A 20306-nucleotide genomic window follows, 5' to 3' on the forward strand; every position below is an offset into this window, starting at 1 on the left:
GGTCACCTGTGTTTCTACTTGAGGTCACCTGGCGTTAATTGAGAGCCATCTGCCAGGCCCTGGACAGGGTCCTGCCACACCCCTGACCTTCAGGGCACTCTCCCGACACACAGATCCTTCTCCTTGTTCTCGAGTTCGGTTTATTCCTTCCACTTTGTCAGTCACTTGTTGGCTGTTCCTCCTCTGTGGAACTACTACTCTGCACTGGGCTAGTGGCTCCTGCAGAGGATGGAGACCGTGAAAGTGTTTCTGTGTCACGAGGGTTGGGGAGCATCACTGGCATGTAGAGGTGGAGGCGGGCATGCTGGATGGTCTTCAGGGTACCAACAGCCCCACCCGACCCAAGTTGTCCTGCTCAGCCGTTCACAGTCCTGACAGAGCTTCAGAGACTGAATATACAAATCTCCTCGAGGTGGGAGTCCTGACGAGAGGTATATGTTTATAATACATCGTCACTGCTCTGGTCCACATCCAACACAGGGACTCTTGTTGATGCTGTACTCGTTCGTAACACCCAGCTCATTGTAGGAGAGTCGTCCTTCCACGTCTCCTCCAACTCGGCAGTTCATCTGGGCGTGCAATCTCTATCTGCTTCAATTCAGGTTCTTGCCCCTTTTCCCTGTGCAAATAAGTCTGATCTGTTAGCAAGTCCTAGCAGTAAATGCGAGTTTCAAAGTGAGCATTCTTACCTCTGTTCTTGAATATGCCTGTACTTCTTGTCTGGAATGGATTCTGATTTTGTTTTGTCTTTTTTCCAGAGCTTGATAGTTTACAAGAATCTGACCACATCACTATGTCTTCTAAGGTCCTTAGGGCAATGGTTTTATATATTGAAATACAGATTATCTTATCAGTTACTTTTCTTTTGTGTTACATTTTAGAGTATATATTGATTTTTATTTTTTTAAATTCTGTGCTAGAATAGGGTTATGTATATTTGGGGGTAGGGTTATGTTATCTATTAATTTCAGGAAAGCAGAAGAGGCATTATGAAATACCTGTTAATGTAAAGGGACAATAGTTTGACTGAGCTGAGAACCACGGTGCTGGATGCTGGGGTTAGGGAGGAAAAATAGGACAAAATCCTTGTCCCTAAGCACCAACGTCAACAGCTGATTGCTACCTTTGATTCAGCTTTTAACTGGCACCATAGAATAGTTGCATTCCAGGTACTTATCAGGTAATATAATCTTAAACTCTTTGGCCCCGTGTGTGTTAAAAAGTAGTCTTGGAGAAGGGATGTTTCTGTGTGGCCCATCCACATTGCACTCGCTCCTGGGTTAAGTCTGCCCAGCTGAGCTTGCTACCCAGCCTGCACCTGCTGGGAAGCCCTCTGGAGCTGCCCTCAGTGTTCCCCCCGTGGGTGATGTGCTGGCTGTGCTGAGGGAGCTGTGGCTTGCCCTTCCGCCCAAGGAGGTGGTGGGTAACTTCACGCTTCCTCCTTGAAGATCTGTGGGAGAAACCTCTTTGTGGTCTTGTGTTGGGAACTTTGGCTTCTCCTGGGTGTTGCGATTGCCTTTACTGCTGTCAGGGAAGCTGATCAGGTTTCTTACTTCTAGTTGGCTGATAAAAAGCTTGGAGCTCAATTTCTGGTCTGCCAATTGCGAATGTGTAGGGTCCTACTGGCTGTGTTTTTGTATTACCCTTTTTTCTTATGTAAGCCTTCACCCTTGCTTTTCCTTTTTTTTTTTTTGAATCAACTTCTGAGTTTTACTTTATTGTCTTATATATTTTTCCTCCCTTGTAATCCACCTTCAAACTAATTTAGAATGAAGTGAGGTCGAAATACATACTTAAATTCCAAGTTCACGCCCTGAAGGGGCTGACAGTTGGGGATTGGGACAGAAAGACAAGCTGTCCCAGCACATTATGATAAGCGCTGCAGGAGTCATATGCAAAGGGCACTATGAGAACTCTGGAGCGTGACGGTGGAGTGGGCAGGGAGAACTTCCTGGAGAAGGTGACCCTGGAGCTGTGATCTAATGGAGGGAAATGAATTCTAGACAGTGGAAACATATGCAGTACAGAATCCTAACCCAGACGATGCGTTGGAGGAAATGCAGGTTATTTTGCAGTCCTGGAGTATGGGGGGGTGTGGGTGTGTGTGTGTGCGCGCGTACGTGTGCGTGCATGCATGCTTGTGTGTGTGCGTGCACGCCAGGAACATAGGCTGAGAGCGAGGCAGATGGGAGGGCTTGTACATGAGACAAGGAACTGGAGCTCGACGCTGACAGCTCTGGGAGCTGTGTTAAGCAAATTAGATTATTATCTTAGAAAGTTTGCTCTGTGCAAGCATGGAGAATGGATTGGAGGGGCCAGAGGGCTGCTGAAAGTAATACAGGAGAGGGTCTGCACTGTAGTGGTGTAATGAGACTGGAGAGGTGGGGACAGATGAGTACTGTCCTGAAGGCGTAGGGTGTCACGTGGGTGTCGGCGGTGAGGGTCGAGGGCGAGTCCTCCCTTCCTGGTGTGTCCCTGCGTGGGACAGGCCTTCTAGGAAGCAGGTTCGTGACAAAAAATGTACTCAGTTTTAGACAGGTTGAGTTTGCTGGGCCTGGGGGTGGGGGGGCAGCAGAGTTAATACACCTGGCTGCCGGTTGGACTGAAGACACTCAATCAATAAGTAAAAACATTTGGACAGAAAGTCCTCTAACTGCAAATAATTAAGGTGTGTATTTTGTAAACCTTCTGGGCAATGCTTTTATTTGTCCACCCTTGGAGGCCGTATTTGAAACTGCGTGCACATTCCAGCAGATGGCGGTGTTCAATCAAAGTGCAAATAGTCAGTGTTTGTCCGTTCATGAGGCTGGAGGAGACTCAACTGGAAAAACAAAACATTTGAGCTTTTTTATTTTTTTTGTGAGAAAGATCAGCCCTCAGCTAACATCCATGCCAATCCTTCTCTTTTTGCTCAGGAAGACTGGCCCTGGGCTAACATCTATGCCCATCTTCCTCTACTTTATATGGGACGCCGCCACAGCATGACGTGACACGCGGTGCGTCGGTGCGCGCCCGGGTCCAAACCCTGGCTGCCAGCAGTGGAGCGTGCGCACTTAACCGCTACGCCACGCGGCTGGCCCCCATTTGAGCTTTTTTTTTAAACTCCAAAAGCAAACTTTCCCTTTAAGATATACTAGAAGACCCTTAATGGATCATGCTCTTCTGTTCCTCCTGGGGCAGTGGGAGGGGGGAAGCTCTAAGCTTATACCTATAGCTGTCTTTGATTAAAAGACTATCATAACTTTAGCCTGAAAATTAACTTTGCTATTTCTGTTAGTGTGATAAATGGTTTTATTGTTGTCTATGAACCAATTGTTTCTGTAATTTCATGATTGTAATTGTACTCCCAGAATGATGGGAACTTATTCCAAAGGAATTAAATGGCCAAAAAGTCATCTCGTTGTTAGTATGCTTCAATTAATAAGCTAATCATCAGTATTTGTTAATAAGCTAATCATTAGTATTAATCCACCAACTGACTCTTTGTCGCTTTCTGCCTTCGTCCTTATTTGGTCTCTCACCCTAGGATTTCCTACAGAGCATTATATGGAACACCAGTCTTGGAAGATGCTCTGAAAAATAAGGATTCTTTGGTCAAAGAAGTAGAAAATGCTGTCTGTGAAACCTCCATGTCAGAGATTCAGAATACATGTAATGTTTTGTAGGTTTTAGTAAGTCTTGCAGTCAAGAGACCTGTTTGCTGGTGCAGTGTCACTGGTAAACATGAACATTAGAGATTATTTCTCATTCCATTATAGTGCGGCAATAAAAAACATGTTTATTAAGTTTGGTAAGTCTCCTTTAGAGGGGTAATCCTTAGTTCTGGGTGGGCCTTGAAGGTAAGATTAATCGGCCTTTAAAACAGAATAGCTTGGAGTTGCTGATAACATTATCTGCAGAAGGTTGCTATAGCAATGGCTGGTTTGATTGCACTGTGCAGTTGGTGGTACAGAGGCTGGATGTAAAAGGATCCTCGTAATTTAGTAGAAACTCGCCTGGAGCAATTTAATTAAACTGTGGTAGAATGAGGGCCAAGTACTTTAAAAGCTCTAAGATACAGTTCTAATCTATATAGCCCTAGATTAGTTAAAGATACATAGTTATCCTGATTCTACACATGATCACAAATATTTTTAATGATTTTAGGATAAAGGTTTTATAAATTTAATGTTATTTAAAAAATGATGAAGTAGAAATTTTATGAACATTTTTCTATTTTAGTATAGTTTGTAGTATTTGAAAATGAAAAAAAATTGCATTAGACTATAAGGAAAAGTGTACACTGGCAATGTACATAGGCGAGCTTTTTGAGGCGGGCAGGAGGCTGAGATCTGAGCGTATCACCAGAGTGAGTACATCCTTTGTTGTTGCGCTTGGCTTACCAGACCACAGAGCCTCCTTCGTTAGCAATCTTGAATAAAATGTGTACTATTCTCAATAAATGCTGTAGGTACAGAATTCTTTATAAATGCGGAATCATTATCCTTTGAGAGCATATGGTCCAAAATGGCTTTAAAGGAATATGCCATAATGGGCAAAATAAAAATGTGTGTGACTCTCTAGATGTCTGTGCAGACGTGTCTGTTGAAACTTTGGTTCTGGTTCCCTTCCCTTCTTTTTTAGCACCTTGGTGGTATCTTCCCCACTTACCTAATTTTTCAGGTTTGGGTATGCGTGTTTCAAAACAAAACCCCTGCTATGCTCCTATAATGTGGTAAACACCATGGTAGGTGCTTCACATCAATTTCCTGCTGCTATGCAGTGGGATGAAAAGCTTTATCTTAACTCAGTGTTTTGGACTTGGGCACTTAAACAGCAGGCTTTTGAAGGGTGAGTTGGTCAATCTTGACGCTCAAATCACTGGCCATGTTACTCTGCTGCCTCCTGGAGGCCTTGTGTGGGGTGTGCATTTAAAGGTAGGCAGAGAGGCCTGGGAACAGAGGCTGCCTTCAGCCAGCACCTTGTCCCTATTCCCTGTCGAGGTGAGTTGACATGACCATACGAAACTAAGGCTATTTACCTTTTCACTTTTCAGTGTAGAGCTAATATGCATTATGTTATTCAAGAGCAATACACTGTTGTGGAGTGCAGATATCTTATTAATTGGCTTATGGATATAAAGCAAATTCAGAGTTATTGTTATGCAGAGTGTTAAAAAAACCTCATGACGATGGGATTGTCGACTTTTCTGCTCCATCCTTGCCTTATGGCTCGTCATGAGAAGCCACATACATGAAAACCTTATTATACTTTTTCTAAGCAGAGACGTAGGTGAACACCCTGGTGGTAAGAAGAGCTTGAATAAATCCACTTGGAGGTTTGGGGGCTGAGGTGGCATCAATTAATAGGAGTGGCAAAGGGGAGCAGGGAGCGTCTGGTTAATGCAGCCGCTGGGGAAACAAGGAGGGCCCTGGGGCAGGGAGGCTGAGGGTCCAGAGGTGGGCCTGGGCCCACAATCTTGTGTGTTAATACACATTCAGGGGAAAGGTTTTTAGCCATCTGCCCAACACTGATTTTCCCCAGGCCCAAATCTGCTTTTGGTGGTTACTTTGACAACAGTGGCTCCTGTTTACGGGCAACTGAGCATTTGGGAAGAGACTCAATCAGTCAGGACACAGAGAAAAATACCCCTTAAATGAACCTTCCTGTTCGCCCCAGAACATCCTGACCACTGATGTTTCCAGGAAAGCCTTTATTGAGAAAGAGGGCACGGCGAGCCTGGGGCTTGTTGAGCTCAGCCTGGCACTGTCGGAGGTTGGAGCCCGGGGCTGGTGGTCTTGGCTTCCAGCGATGCGCGAGGAAAGGCCAGACCTCAGCTGGAGTGAATTACATCTTTTGAAACATATATGTAATCTGCAGTATTGAGGAGATAGGTGTGTGGATTTATTTCCTCAGGTGGGTGCGAGTCACATCCTTAGGATCTGTGCAATTTTAAAGAGCCTTTGGTGGGGGAACAGCCGTCCTTCTGGGTATAGGGTATTTATTTATTTGGTGGTGGTTTTCCCCCGGGGTTTCCTGTGAGACCTCCTGGGCTTGTTTACATCTTGGTCCACACAAACAGCACCCGAGCGTGGGCAGCCGGTTGTCAGAGCTCTGCTCTGCGCAGAGCTGGTTTTAGGAAGCCTAATCTGGCAGCCACGCCACGCAGCTGACTGCTGAGTAGCTCATTCATACTTGCCGTCCCGTCCCTTTCTCCCCCGCCTTTTTTTTTTTTTTTTAACGCAAACTCCTTTCAGCAGATCCTGATGAGAATTATTCCTTTTTCAGAGGTTGAGGATTTGGTGTCCGGCAGATCATCACCTGAGGAGGAGGATGTAAAGGTAACGACTCCCTGCCTGTCTGTCCGCTTCGCCCTTCTCTCCAGAGTCGAAGTGGAAGTGAAGATCCAGTGGCAATAAAAATAGAACCCCCCACCTACCCAACAAAAACCAAACCCGCAGGGATGTGCCCCAAGTCACACTCGGAATAACTTGACATTGTTTCCTTTATTGAGTTTTCAATCTTTGCTTTTTATGACCAGTCCTAGCTGTCTTTCTGGGTTGTAGTTGTATGTGATTGAAGACATTTTCCAAAACAAATTTGTACTTGAAGATGCTATCTACAGATGTTTGCCAACCATGCGATTGCGAGAATAAACCTGGGAGGTGTTCACTGAGAGTAAAATAACTGTGGATAGCTTCCAGGCGTGTTCCAGCTTGGACAGATCCTTTCCTTATTTTTGGCTCTTAATTAAGTACAAGACTAGTGTTCTGTTTACATGTGGGGATACAGGGAACATGTCTTTACTGATGTTTTCTGAAGTTGTTTTTCTAGTTTACAAAAATAAACATTAGTGTAGCACGTAATGTTTTAAAAACCCACCTGCTTTTATCTTTTCCAGTGTGCGAAAAGCGTGGTGGTTCAGCTGAGGGAACATGAAGACCAGGACAGTCTAGATTTGGGTATGTTCCAAAATATTGCTTTCTCCTGCACTCACAAGGGTATCGCAGACCCAGGTATACAGAAGACAAGAAAAAAATACGTTTTAAAATAACATCTTCTTTCCTGGGAGCCTGGTCTATTTCTTGAAACCCACCCAGGTACATTTTCTCTGCAGCATCAGCCAGCTTACCATCCGACTATCGCTCACTGCTTGCTGCCCCCTTCTTTATCTCAGAAGGTTCTTTTAAAATTAACTATCATTTTCTTTGCGTAAAGTCAGGTGACTTTTTTAAAGCCAGCTTCAGGAGTTGAGTCTCCACTTACAATCTAACAAACAAAACAAATCAAAACAAAGAAAGCAATCAAAGCTTTTCCTGAGCAGTTTTAGTCTGAGCCAGATGCTGGCTTAGGATTTGTCATGTTACCTTATTGTTCCTGTGAAGTATTACTGGCAGGCGTGACCAGCTGCAGTTTCCGGTGAAGCCCCTGAGGCCCCTGGTGAAGAGTCAGGGGTGGAATTGAGACTCATCACTTTATTCTGCCCAGCCCCACATCCCCAGGCTTGCCACTATCCTGTTTTGATACCCAGTGGCGCCCCTTGGAGCTGAGCCTATGTGATCGTAGCCCCTGGCCACAGGAAAAGACCAGATGCTTGCCTTGGGGCGGGGGTCTGATGTGGGTGTCCTTTCATAGGAACCAGGAGCTCCCTTGGCAAGGTGAAGGTATTTCCTCCAATAGACCTGGGAATGCTCATCTGCTCACAAGGGTTGTAATTCACAACTCTCTGAGGGTACCTCCCCAGTCTCCTCCCTGGGCGTTTTCTAGTTCTTCAGGGCTGGTTGGGGCTGACTTCCCTTTTGAGTTAGAGCCTGGTGAAGCTGGTGGGGTTCAAGGACAAACAGAGGCTGGGCTATCGGCCGATGCCTCTTCTGGGCACCCGGGTGGTCCCTGAGGACCTCGGGGCTGATAAGTGGGAAGCAGATGAGCATGAACCTTCCCAGTTGGTTTCTTCAGGCTCTGCAAAGCTGAGGCTGCTCACACACCTGGAAGGCACGTGGGCGGAGCAGTCTCGCAAGTTGCAGGGGGCGAGGGGGTGGTGGTGCTGGCGGCAGCCCAGTGCTCAGGCTGGTGTGAGATCAGGGAAAACCAAGACAACACCCAGGATGAGTTTGATAGTGAAGGTGGGTGGGCCTGTGGAGCCTGGGAGGCAGGGGGCTCACTGGAGGCCAGGGGAGTGTTGCTGGCAGGTTTGGCAGGCACGCCACAGAGCAGTTACAAGGTCGGGAACTCGTGAATAAAGCAGAGCACGGAGGAGCAGCCTCAGCGTCGGTTGGCTGTGCTGCTGGTAGCTTGGCCACAGGCCAGAGGGTTTCTGCCTCTCCCTGCCTGATGTTCTAGTAAAATTGGACCGTACCAAGCAATAGGCATGCCTTTAATATTCCTGCTGTACAAGGTAAGAGCAATAATTGACTTCCAGAAGTGGGGAAGAGGAAGAATAAATGAAAGCAAACATCTCCATATAGATGACTGTTGTGAGCACTGGGGCCAGGAGCAGAGCTGTCGCTCACGCACACAGGATGTCTCGTCTACAAATTGTATCACGCTCCCAGCAATGTCAGCTTTGAAGAATGTTTACCAAGACAAATTGCCGCCGGGGGAGGAGTATTGGCTGTTAAAAAGTATTAAATAGCAGGATTATTTTAATTTCAGGCTTTAAAAACTCACTCCATTCTCAAACTGGTGTCCTTGCTGGGTAGGAAGACGTGTTAGGGAAATTGTCGTGGGCTGACCTACTCTGAGTGTTTATCAGTAACATCATTGTGTCTGAGGAGGACTGGAATGAAGAATTTGAGAGTGACAAATGTGTCGCACCTTAGTGTTTTCTGAAAGGGCCATGAATGATTGTTCCTTGTGCTAACATTTGCTTTTTTTATTATTATTGTTTTATTGCGGTCATGATAGTTTATAACATTTGCTTTTTTGTTCACTTAAACTTTTTGGATTAAGAAAAGTCACATGACTTTATGAAAAGAAAATGATAATGGATTTTAAGAGAACCTTCTGAGATGGAGAGGGGGACAGCAAGCAGTGAGCAACAGTCAGATGGCAAGCTGGAGGCTGGAACTGGAAACGGCTTTTCCCCAAGGCTGCGTCCCAGCTGTTTTGTTATTTTATATGTGCTTATATTCTGCTCAGTCTCTAAGGAAATGCTGGTAGATGTGGGGTTGAGGTCTCTGTCTTTGCTGACTTTTATTATTCAAAATGGTGTGATGTGAGTCTAGTGTGATCTCGTAAGTAACATCAGTGCTGTTCCGACAGAGCTCGCGGTGATGGTGGACAGGTTCAGTGTCTGCTCTGTTCGGTAGGGCAGCCAGGAGCCGCATCCATCTACTGAGCGTGTGGTGTGTGACTGAGGAAAGGACTTTTAAATTTTATTTAATTTATTGCACTGGAAGTTCCCTTTGTGTTGTTGACCCATCAGAGCATCAAGAATCATACTGGCCGTTTGTTTATATCCTGTAAAGGACTGCTAATTGGAGGAATAATGTCTCAGGTGGGTAAAAGCTGGTAAGCTCATCCAAGCCAGTGGCCCTGGACCATTTCAGCGAGTAGTGACAGTAAGATTACATTTCTGGGGCCGGCCCCATGGCTTAGCGGTTAAGTGCGCGCTCCGCTACTGGTGGCCCGTGTTGGGATCCCGGACGTGCACGGACGCACCGCTTCTCCAGCCATGCTGAGGCTGTGTCCCACATACAGCAACTAGAAGGATGCTCAACTATGACATACAACTATCTACTGGGGCTTTGGGGAGAAAAAACGAGGAGGATTGGCAATAGATGTTAGCTCAGAGCCGGTCTTCCTCAGCAAAAAGAGGAGGATCAGCACAGATGTTAGCTCAGGGCTGATCCTCCTCACACACACAAAAAAAAAGATTACATTTCTGATGAGTCCACGAGCCATGGCCCCACTCGGTGGATACTGAAGGGCCTGGCATTTTGCTCAAACGAGAGAATATCAGTTGGAGGGCTGGGAGCCGGTTCTGTTGCTGCCACAGTGGAGAGTGGGACTCCTCAGCCTGCGGTTCCTTCTCAGTGTAGGCAGGCAGAGGAGAGAGAGAGGGCAGAGCGCTTGAGGAAATGGAAGGAGCGAAGGAAGATGAAGTTGGTCACTACAGAAATGAAGAAGGAAGAAAGGGTCCATTTAGCTCAAATATACGGGACTAAATATGATTAAGAAATAAAGGCTCAATAGTGGGCAGCTTGTGCTGTGCCAAGGAGAAGGGAAGTGAACGTCTAGCAGGAACAAGGGGACAGCCTCTGTGAGATCGTGGGATGGGTGAGTTTCGGCTGCCCTGTCGGAATCCACTGTATAAACCATCACTGAATCAACAAAGCTGGAAACGGCTTGATTAGATTCTGTCTTGCAAACTCTGCTTGTGAAATGTCGAATCTGAAAAAATAAAGCCATGTGCCTGGTTAGAAATGAAGATTTCCAGGGAAAGTTAAGTTCATGCTTGAGGACTGAGAAACAAGAGTGCCGGTGTCTGAGGAGAATTACAGAAGCTCCTGGAAGTGGACACTCCTGCTCTCTCAGCAGGTGATATTCAAGAGTGCGAGTGAGGTTGTGTGTGACAGACCCGATTTAGTGACACTTACGCTGAAGCTGATTTCCTCGCAATAACTTGTCAGCCATGGTCTGCATTGGACTAAAGGTGACCTGAAACTTACTTGGCTAAAGCTGTTTGTTGTATGAGTATTTGGATGGAAGAAATGAAGGACTCGTGAGAAGGACTCGTGAAACCGACATGTTAAAACAAGAGCTGTGTGAGCGTGCTCTAACTTTCCCCCGGGGGAAGGTGGCACGGAGGTAGAGGGAGACACTAGAGGGGATGGTGGTGGAATTGGCTGGCATCATCCTCCTTGCTTAGGAAGTCCTGGGACCTTGAAGCTTTGGACAGGAAGCAGCACCGGGTCTGCTGTTCCAGGTTTGGCTGGCAGAGAGTGGGCTTGGTGCAAGTGCGAGTGAAGATTTTTTGGGGAAGATCAGCCCTGAGCTAACATCTGTTGCCAATCCTCCTCTTTTTGCTGAGGAAGATTGGCCCTGGGCTAACATCCGTGCCCATCGTCCTCTACTTTATATCGGACGCCGCCACAGCATGGCCTGACAAGCAGTTTGTAGGTTGGTGCCTGGGATCCGAACCCGTGAACCCCTGGCCGCCAAAGCAGAGTGTGCAAACTTAACCGCTACACCACTGGGCCAGCCCCTAGAGACGATTTTAAATATAATATCATGCTAAATAAGCCTTTAGGAAAAAATAATCTTTTTAAATTATAAAAGTAATAAATGCTCATACTAGAAAAATTAGAAATCTTAGAAAGAGTAGAAAAAAAGAAAAACATCCCTGTGATTCTCCTACCCAAAAGCAGCAACTATTAAATTTTGGTATATTTTCTACCAGTATTTTTCCTGTGCATCTATTTTTTACATAGTTATGATCATGTAAACAATAGAATTTTGTGTCCTGCTTTATTAATTTAATATATGCCAAAAATAAGCTCTGTTTTAGAAGGTAGCTTAAAATGTTACTATAGATTTTTCTATCAAAAAAATATGGATTATTTTTGTAAGAAGTAGGGGAAAATGTCATAGATTCTCCCCACAAGTATTTATTGGCTAGGAAAAACCTGCTTTCTATAATATGTATTGTTTGATTTTGTAGAGTGGCCTGGTCATCAGTGTATCCTCAGGCTCGAATCACAGTTATTCTTTAATGGTTTGGGTCGCTTCATTGCTGTTATTGTTTGTTACTTACATATAATATAAGAAAAAGAGAACGTCTTAGTGGGTGTTGGGAATGGGGGCGTGGGCACTCCAGAGACAGATGAACCAAAGCTGGATGTGGAGGAAACTCGACTGGATACCTAAAAAAACCCATCCGGGGGCCGACCTGGTGGTGCAAGCAGTTAAGTGCGCGCGCTCCGCTATGGCGGCCTGGAGTTCGCAGGTTTGGATCCCAGGCGTGCACCGACGCACTGCTGGCAAGCAGTGCTGTGGCGGCGTCCCATATAAGGTAGAGGAAGATGGGCACGGATGTTAGCCCAAGGCCAGTCTTCCTCAGCAAAAAAAGAGGAGGATTGGCAGATGTTAGCACAGGGCTGATCTCCTCACAAAACAACAAAACAAAAAAAACCCATCCAGACCAATCTGGAAGAGAAGGAAGCAGAAACAGATGGAAACAAACAGCAGGACGTGAGGTGCTTCGGACTGCTCAACCTAGATGTCCTTTGCTGACTGTGGATGAGACCGAGAGGGAGAAATGGAGGCCCCACACAGGAAGCGGAGGAAAAGGGAAGCTAGAAGGAAATGGTTGGAGGATCTGTAGGGACAGCCCCTCTGGAACAGTGTTAGGTGTAGGATGAAGTCTTTTTTGAAGATCTCCAATTGTGGGTATATCTGGAGAGGTCCAGGCCTGGGATTTCAGTGGTGAGCTGGGTGGAGACAGTGCGGTCAATAGTGCTCCGCTGACGAAGCACCACCAAGTAGCACTAATTGGTTAGGCTTTCTTTTCTTATGTTAACTAAAAGTTTGGAAATGGAATTAATACTGCTAAGCTATAAAAGCTTATACAATAGCAATTTTAAGTTGTTTGTGAAAATAATGTTTTGAGATGATTCCAAAGAGCATCTTAAGTGTGCAGTCTTAAGATCTAGGACCCGTGTCAGTGGAAGCTGGCCCTCTATTGGCTGTTATTTACTAGCACATGTGTATCCATGTTGAGATCTCAAGCATGGTGCATGAAGCTTGGAAGAAAAAGGAGAGGGAACCTTTGCAGAGCTCCTACCGTTCTGAAAAATAAGTTGTCAAGCGTAATTTTTGCAGATCTCTTTCTATGCCCCAGGCTACAGAAGCTTCTGTGGATTCCCTTTTTCCTCTTCTCCTTTTTTGGGGGTCCTCTCTCTACCACAAACCAAAGCTTACCAGTGATTTGGTTTTGAAATAAAGGGGCTGGGAATGGAGAAATATCCCAAGAAGACCATCGGGAATGCAAAGCTATTTGTAAAAATTCTGACTCAATTTTTACTCCTTTTGTTGACTTCAATGAAATTTTCTTATTGCAGTTGTTGAGGTTTTAGAAATTGTTTTTGGTAGAAGAAGTTGTTGACTTATTGGAATCCTGCTGAATGTTATAAGCTTGATTTTGTTCCCTTGTCCCCAGTATTCTGCCTTTTATATTTGCGGCTTCATTGTTTGGATGAAATTCTCCTTGTGGAATGCGAATAAGCATTTTTCTTTAAATTAGAAAATTGCAATATTTATTGGCAGACTTTTAGCCCATAAATTAAAAGAATTTTTGGATTTCTAGGTTGCTATATACTATACACGAGGAAACATGAAGAAACTAAAGCCTTGCTAGGGATATATATTATGTTGTTGTCTTCTGATTAAAAACAAAACAAAAAACTGTTCCATGATAAGTCCCAAGTTTAGAACGCTGTCTGGTGTAATGATGGGTCTAATGTTATGCCTATTGTTTGCTCATATATGTACAAAAAAAAGTGAACAAAATGAAAGTGAGTTAAGGTTAGGAGTGGCTCATCTAAACTCTCGGGTATCCTGTGCTTCTAAATCTGCTTGTGCGTTGGAATTGCCTTGGAGCTTGAACAACACTGAAGCCCAGTCCCCCCCCCAGAGAAGTCTGACTTAGCTGATCTGAGTGTAGGGTGGGCTTCAGGAGTTCTAACAGCGCCCAGGTGATTGTCAGGGGCAGCCAGCGTTGAGACCTTGAGGGAGCTATGCTCTGAGGACATCATGCCTGACTTACTTGCTTTTCCATAATTTTGGAATTGGGGGAAGGTGGTTCTACTTTGTCTCAATTGATTACAAAAGCAGTTAATGGAAGCCAATTTGTATTCTGTTTGCAGACTTTCAATGATGATCACCATCAGTATCATTGTAGATCTGTGGGAAATCTGAAAATGGCAAAAATTTGTTGAAAAATTTCCCAACTACTTGAACCTAAATGAGATGATTAACTTTTAAAGATTAATCATTTTTAACATTAAGAGAGAATCAATGATTGTAATTTGCCATCACAGAGTCATTTATTGGACTTTGAGTACTCAGATTGGGGTGAAGGGAGGGAGTTTATGCTAATGTCACAAGGGCATTACAGGGGTGCCTGATGCTTAGTATTAGTACGTGTAGTACAATCTAAATCGCCTTTTTCTTTCTTCTCAACTTAATTTCTGAAATGTGATTGAAGGAGGGGGAAAATGGCAGTCTTTCTCTGAACTCGAAATTTTTCATTCTCTAACATAAGATCCTCAACTCGAAATAAACCAGCTTAGTGAATAAGTAAATTCCATAGATTCCACCCCTAAAGATTCTGTTTTGATGTTTAAGTAAGATGATTAGATTATAAATTTCAAACAAGCATACAATCTTAAGAAAACTACAACTAATTTATAAACATGGAACAGATGAGAGATATGAAATGTATTCTGCAAATAGTATTTGTAAAATTTTTATATGGAAAGTTAAAATTCCACCCAGGGGTTTCTTCCCCTTTTCTTGTGTTGAAATACCTGTGTGTACAGACACTTAATGCAAGAATTGCCCTGACAGAGGAATCACTGGGTCCGAACTTGATTGTGGGGTAAGTGTGTTTATGTGAGTCTAGGCTTGCTTTTTAGTGAGTACAGTGGTTAATCCCTTGGAAAGGACTTTAGGGCAATTAAGATTCTGGCTGGCTTTCATGCCAGGCAGTATAAGCTGTAATAATTTATTGGGACGATTTGCTTTAACTTTTAGAGTGGCTAATTTAGAAGACATTTTTATGAAACATGGCCCCTTACTTCAGGCATCGGCAAGAAGCCAACAGAATTTATTCCTAACAATGTGAGATTCTGCTGAGGAATATGTGTAGCTACAGTATAGAGAAGTGATGCAATCAGAGGTCGAATGGGCGATCCAGGAGTAAATAATCTGTTGTTTCTGTATAATATTTAAAATAACAAATAAAAAATCAGAATAAAGAGTGAAATTAAAGGTATCTAGAACTTGAGAAGAAAACCTTGAGGAAGTGGGCTGGGTTTCGTCCAGGTTCTTGAGATTTGTCTGCCAGGAAGGGTTCTGCTGATCTGAGGTCGAGTCACCTATCCACAGGTGCCACATGGGAGAGCTTCTCATTGGGGTGAACTCTTGGGAACCTATTAACCCCAAAGAGACATGATTTGTTACTGAAAAATTGAAATTATTTTCAGCATATAATCTTTAAATGTCTAATTAGTTCCCTCAGAGTTACATGGTAACTTCACGTAATAAGAACTTAAGCAAAAGGAAATAGAGTTTTATGCTGGACTTGAATTCCACATATCTAAATAAGTGATGCAAACATTCTTTTAGTATGGATTTCCAACCAGACTGAATGAACATAGATTCTGTACTTTTTGCCCCCATCCTTTAAAAGCTTTTATTTTTTACTTATTTTTTATTTTTTTCCTCCCCAAAGCCCCAGTACATAGTTGTAAGTACTTCTAGTTGTAGTTAATTTTTAGAAGAGTGTTAGATTTACAGAAAAGTTGTACAGAGAGTTCCCATATGCCCACCACCCTCCCAGTTTCCCCTATTATTAACATCATTTATTATGGTACATTTGTTAAAATTAATGAACCAGTATTGATACATTATCTTGACTGAAGTCCATACTTTATTTAGATGTTCTTGGTTTTTACCTAATTTCCTTTTTCTGTCCCAGGATCCCTTCCAGGATACCATGTTACATTTAGTTGTCATGTTTCCATAGGCTCCTCTTGGCTGTGGGAGTTTCTCAGACTTTCCCTGTTTTTGGTAATCTTGACAGTTTTAGAAGTACTGGTCAGGTATTTTGTAGAATGTTGCTCAATTGGTATTTTTCTGGTGTTTTTCCCATCATTGAACTGGGGTTATGTGTTTTGGGAGGAGGACCACAGAGGTGAAGTGCCATGTGCATCACATCCTGTCAGTGGTGTACTGTCGACACTACTCATCACTGTTAGTGGTGACCTTGAGTGCCTGGCCGAGGTAGAATTTGGTACCCTTTGGAAGGGAGTCATGAGGTGCAGCTCGTACTTCAGGTGTGGGGAGTTAGCTGTGTTCTTCCCTGGGAGCAAAGTATCTACAGAAATTACTTGGAATTTTTCCACCTGGGAGACTGGTAGCCCCCCACTTTTTTATTCAATCATTTATGTCAGTCTGGATTTGTGGATATTTATTTTACACTTTGAGTAATAATCTAGTCCTACTTTGTTCATGGTGTTCTAGCTTTGGCAATGGGGAGCTCTTTCAGTTAGCTTCTGTGTTCTTCATGTTTCCGATCATTGTGGTTTTGGTGTTTTTTTTTGGGTGGTGAAAGTATTCTTTATGATACTGTAATGGCGGATACAGGACACTGCATTTGTCAAAAGCCATAGGACTTTATGGCACACAGAGTAAACTTTAATGTGTGCAAATAAAAAAATTAAGTTGAAAGATCCTAGGATGGAATGCAGAATGTGACAAAACAATCTAACTGTGCTAAAAATGTATGAAATACCTTACGGTAGGGGATGAGGGGCGCAGGCCTCAGTACTTTTGGAAATGAGGAGAGTCTGTAAGAATAAAGGCAAAAGAAACTGTGCATAAGCATTGTCCTCTAGGTGATAAAGTTGTTTCCCACAGGGGTACAGGTTAACAATTCTGATACCCCTATACGTGTGTCCTGGAAATGAACAATTAAGTAAATGGATTACGGATGGTAGGTGCCAGGGGCCTCACTGTTGGAGTGGGAATTTGTAGATAAGCAAGGGCAGGAGGCTAGAATGATCCGTGTGCTAATGGATTAGAGTTGCAGACATCAGTATGCACTCGTGATCATAGATAGATAATATAGATACATTATATATTATCTATACATTAATATAGATACACATGGTTGCATATAAAAATATTTGTAGATCTGTGTATATATAAAGGTTAGGACACACACATACGTATTTCCTTGCCCTGTTAGTTCAGCGGGCCTGGAAGCAACAACACTCCAGTAGCATATCCAAGATGAGCCACCCTTTATTTAAAACTAGGATTATCTGTTACATTTTGTGTGAATTTTAGCTTCAAAACTGTGGAATTGATAGTTTAGAGTTTGTTAAAGCTAATTATTTAAATTTTTGGTCATTTTATACCTTATTGTTAACATATTTACATGTGAATGACCATATAAAAGTCTATACAACAATAAGTTGAACTTTGAATGTTAAAATGGTGAAATGTTTGTGAATAAATCCGTGGCATATAAGAAACTTTTTTGGCAGGTTTGGGAAAATTGGAATTGGAACATTATCAGAAAAAACCCAAAGTGCAATTGTAGATGTTGCTCTCCCTAAGTGCTTCGGTTCTTCCTACTACGAGGAATGTTTTTCTTCTTGGGCTATAACGAGATGCTCCACTACCCCTCCATCCTTTCTCTGCCCAGACTTGTGGCTGTCCTTGCTTCTTCCACGGCCCCTCACATCCCCTATACACAGCTGCTTTTCCAAGATAGATTCAAAATTCCTTGTAATTTATTGTTCAGAAAAATTTAGCCAATTTGTCCTAGTTCTTTCCTTTCAGGTTATGCCCAGGAACTTCAATGTTCAAAACAAAGAGAGATCCACCAAGGATCTTCATTTTCTTAAGAGAATCATCTAAGTAGAACCTATATCTGTAACAATACTGAATGCTGGTAGAAGCTCTGACAATCTAATTCTTTAATATGTTGCCTCAGTCAAGAAATCTATTATTTTCCTGTCCTGAAGTGTTTTAGGTATTTTCTTCTTATACTGCATGTAGATATCTCGTAATACAAGTAATGTCATCTTGTTGGATTTCTAGTTGTATCCATTTTTTCCCTTAGTCCATAGGGTGATATAAGGGGACATATCAGAACCTCTGAAGGGGCATGCAGGCTTTTGTTCAAATAAATCAAGGTAATAAAGGCAGATAAGAAGTAAAAAGTATCCTTATCTTTAAAGTAAGATGGTATTATGAATGGTGGCATCCTGGCATTCCAATTTATGACAACAATTGTTATACCATGCTCCCAAATCATGTCTATTTTATGTGAATTCAATTTTATGGTCTCTGTTTAAAAAAAACACACACACACAGAATGGAGAGGTAGAGAGAAAAATAATAATTTAAACCTTGAGGTGGCTATACCTGTGATTTCACTCTGTGAGTATGCTGTCCCTGAGTGGGTGTGACCCTGGAGATGTGAATATACCATTCCCACCATGCTGCTCATAATGAGGGCCTCTTACCACATGGATATGAGCTGTGCTTTAAAGATCCTCATTTTCTGTATAACATGGCCTTTCAATGAAAGCCAACCATTGCACCTGGTGCCCGACCCAAGTAATGATCTTCAACAAAGAAGAATGGCTGGTGTTGAACTTACAGAGATGACATGGTGCCTTCTAAGGGATTTTTGAGGAAGAACCCAAGGTTACATTAAATTGTCACTGTACTGGCTGAGGTTATCTAGGATAGGCTTCTCTTGGCATTAGGGGTCTTGCCATCTCTTGTTTGTATTTTTATGAGTTTTTCCAAGCATGATGTCTAGCAGTGTGAAACACTGTGGTCTCTGGTGGTCAAACAATGGAGTGGAGAAGCAAATAAGTCCTCCTCTCCCTCTTCCTCTCTGTCTTGGTAGGATTGTCTTGAAAATACTTTGTACATTGCCATGTCTCAACTTTGAAAATTGAGCTATTACTCCTGAGTTAAAGATAAGAATACTGCAGTGTCTATAATGTAAAAGAGAAATATAACGAAAGGTAACATTTATGTTTAGTATTTAAGCTAAAAGTTATTGAAAACTTACTTAAGTTCTTTAATGTTATAATCTCATTTGATCCTCTCAACTCTTGAAGTATAGATGTTATGGTCTGATTTTATGTGAAACAATTGAGGATCAGAAAGTATCAGGGACTTGGTTAGGGCGACCAAGTAAATAAGTGACAGAACTACTATTTGGGCCCAGATATATATGGCTCTAAAAACCCATGATTTTTCTTTTTGGCTTGTGGCTCCTTAAAAATATGAGTATGACATAGTTCTTGCCCTCAAGGAATTTGGGGTCCCATTGGAGGATAAGAAAACTGTACAAATACTATAATTCAAGTAAAAATATAAATAACCCTCTAAAGAGGTTTAATTTTATCAAGGTTGAAGGGTAGGGGTCATGTTGTCTAGATGAGGAGAATCAAGGAAAGTTTCCCTTCTCTACGGGTCTCCCAGTAAGCTGGACCTCGAGGGCAGCAGCGTCTGCCCTGGGTCATTGTAACCTCATAGAGGTTATTTTCTAATTCAAGGATTTTCTGTTTCAAGGAGGCACAGTAAGGGTGATGAAGTCATTCACACTGTATATTGTAATGGTTGTGTGATATCTGGTGAGAAAGTGGCTTTGGGGATATTATCATTGAATTCTGCCAATGCAATTGCAATCAGCCAGAGAAAGCAAAGAAATTAACCCGTTGAATATGATTGAGATGTAAATAACATCTTAATTTAAATGCAATCATATTGACACAGTGGGAAAAAAAAATCAATTACTATAGAAAACAAGGAAGGGAAATGACACACATTCATTCAGGAGAAATTCTTTGAGCAGAAAATGAGCTGGCCTAAAAATAAAAAGGCTGTGCAAACACAAGATTTTCTACTTCACTTTGTGTGTGAACTCTGTATGGCTCGTCAGTGGAAATCATTTCTTTAAAAGTTGATAAATAATAAGGCAAATGAGATTAGAAAATCTTGCTGAGTGTCTAACAGGTACTGATTGGGTAGTTCTAGTAGTTTTATTGTCGGAATAATTTCTGTGTCAATAACCAATGATATGTAATTGGTCAACGAGGACTGTGGTTTGGGGAAAATTAGATTAAGCTGGATCTGCCTGGCATCTCAGCTAACAGGAATGCATTTTACAAAGTTCTTTCAGAGCTCTCTTTGTCTGCATTGTCCTGAAGTTCTTCTGATCTGTCACTGATGCTCAAGAGAGGAGCAGCCTGCTGCAGTAGTTTGTTGACCTGGGATTTATCCCAGTTAAGTGGCTCTCAAACTTCTCCATGCATGAGAATGAGAAAGAACACAGTATCTCCTGATCCTATACTTTCATTTCAGTTTGGTGATGGTCTCTACTGGTGGAGATTCCTGGACATCTCTGAGGCAGCCAAGGGTCCATGGATCTATGCTTACCCCAAGAATGGCCTGTAGCCTTAGAGAACAATGGGTTTTCTCTACTGCTCTTTTTTTCAAATATAGGTACTGTTGTGATGAATAAACTACAAATACATTTTTAAACACTTTATAATACTTGTAGTTTTTGTCAA

At 42.8% G+C, this 20306-nt stretch overlaps 1 protein-coding gene across 1 annotated transcript in view; it reads left to right on the forward strand.

Annotated features, from left to right (window-relative positions):
* ARHGEF28 (Rho guanine nucleotide exchange factor 28) overlaps nucleotides 1-20306 on the forward strand; it is a 298793-nt gene that overhangs the window by 138684 nt on the left and 139803 nt on the right. Inside the window, exons 8-9 of the mRNA XM_058560657.1 lie at nucleotides 6268-6320; nucleotides 6881-6941. Of these exons, the coding sequence (XP_058416640.1) occupies nucleotides 6268-6320; nucleotides 6881-6941 (114 nt within the window). The remainder of the gene's footprint in view (nucleotides 1-6267; nucleotides 6321-6880; nucleotides 6942-20306) is intronic.

Source organism: Diceros bicornis, chromosome 1 (assembly GCF_020826845.1).
Source record: "Diceros bicornis minor isolate mBicDic1 chromosome 1, mDicBic1.mat.cur, whole genome shotgun sequence".
In the NCBI taxonomy this organism is placed as follows: Eukaryota; Metazoa; Chordata; class Mammalia; order Perissodactyla; family Rhinocerotidae; genus Diceros; species Diceros bicornis.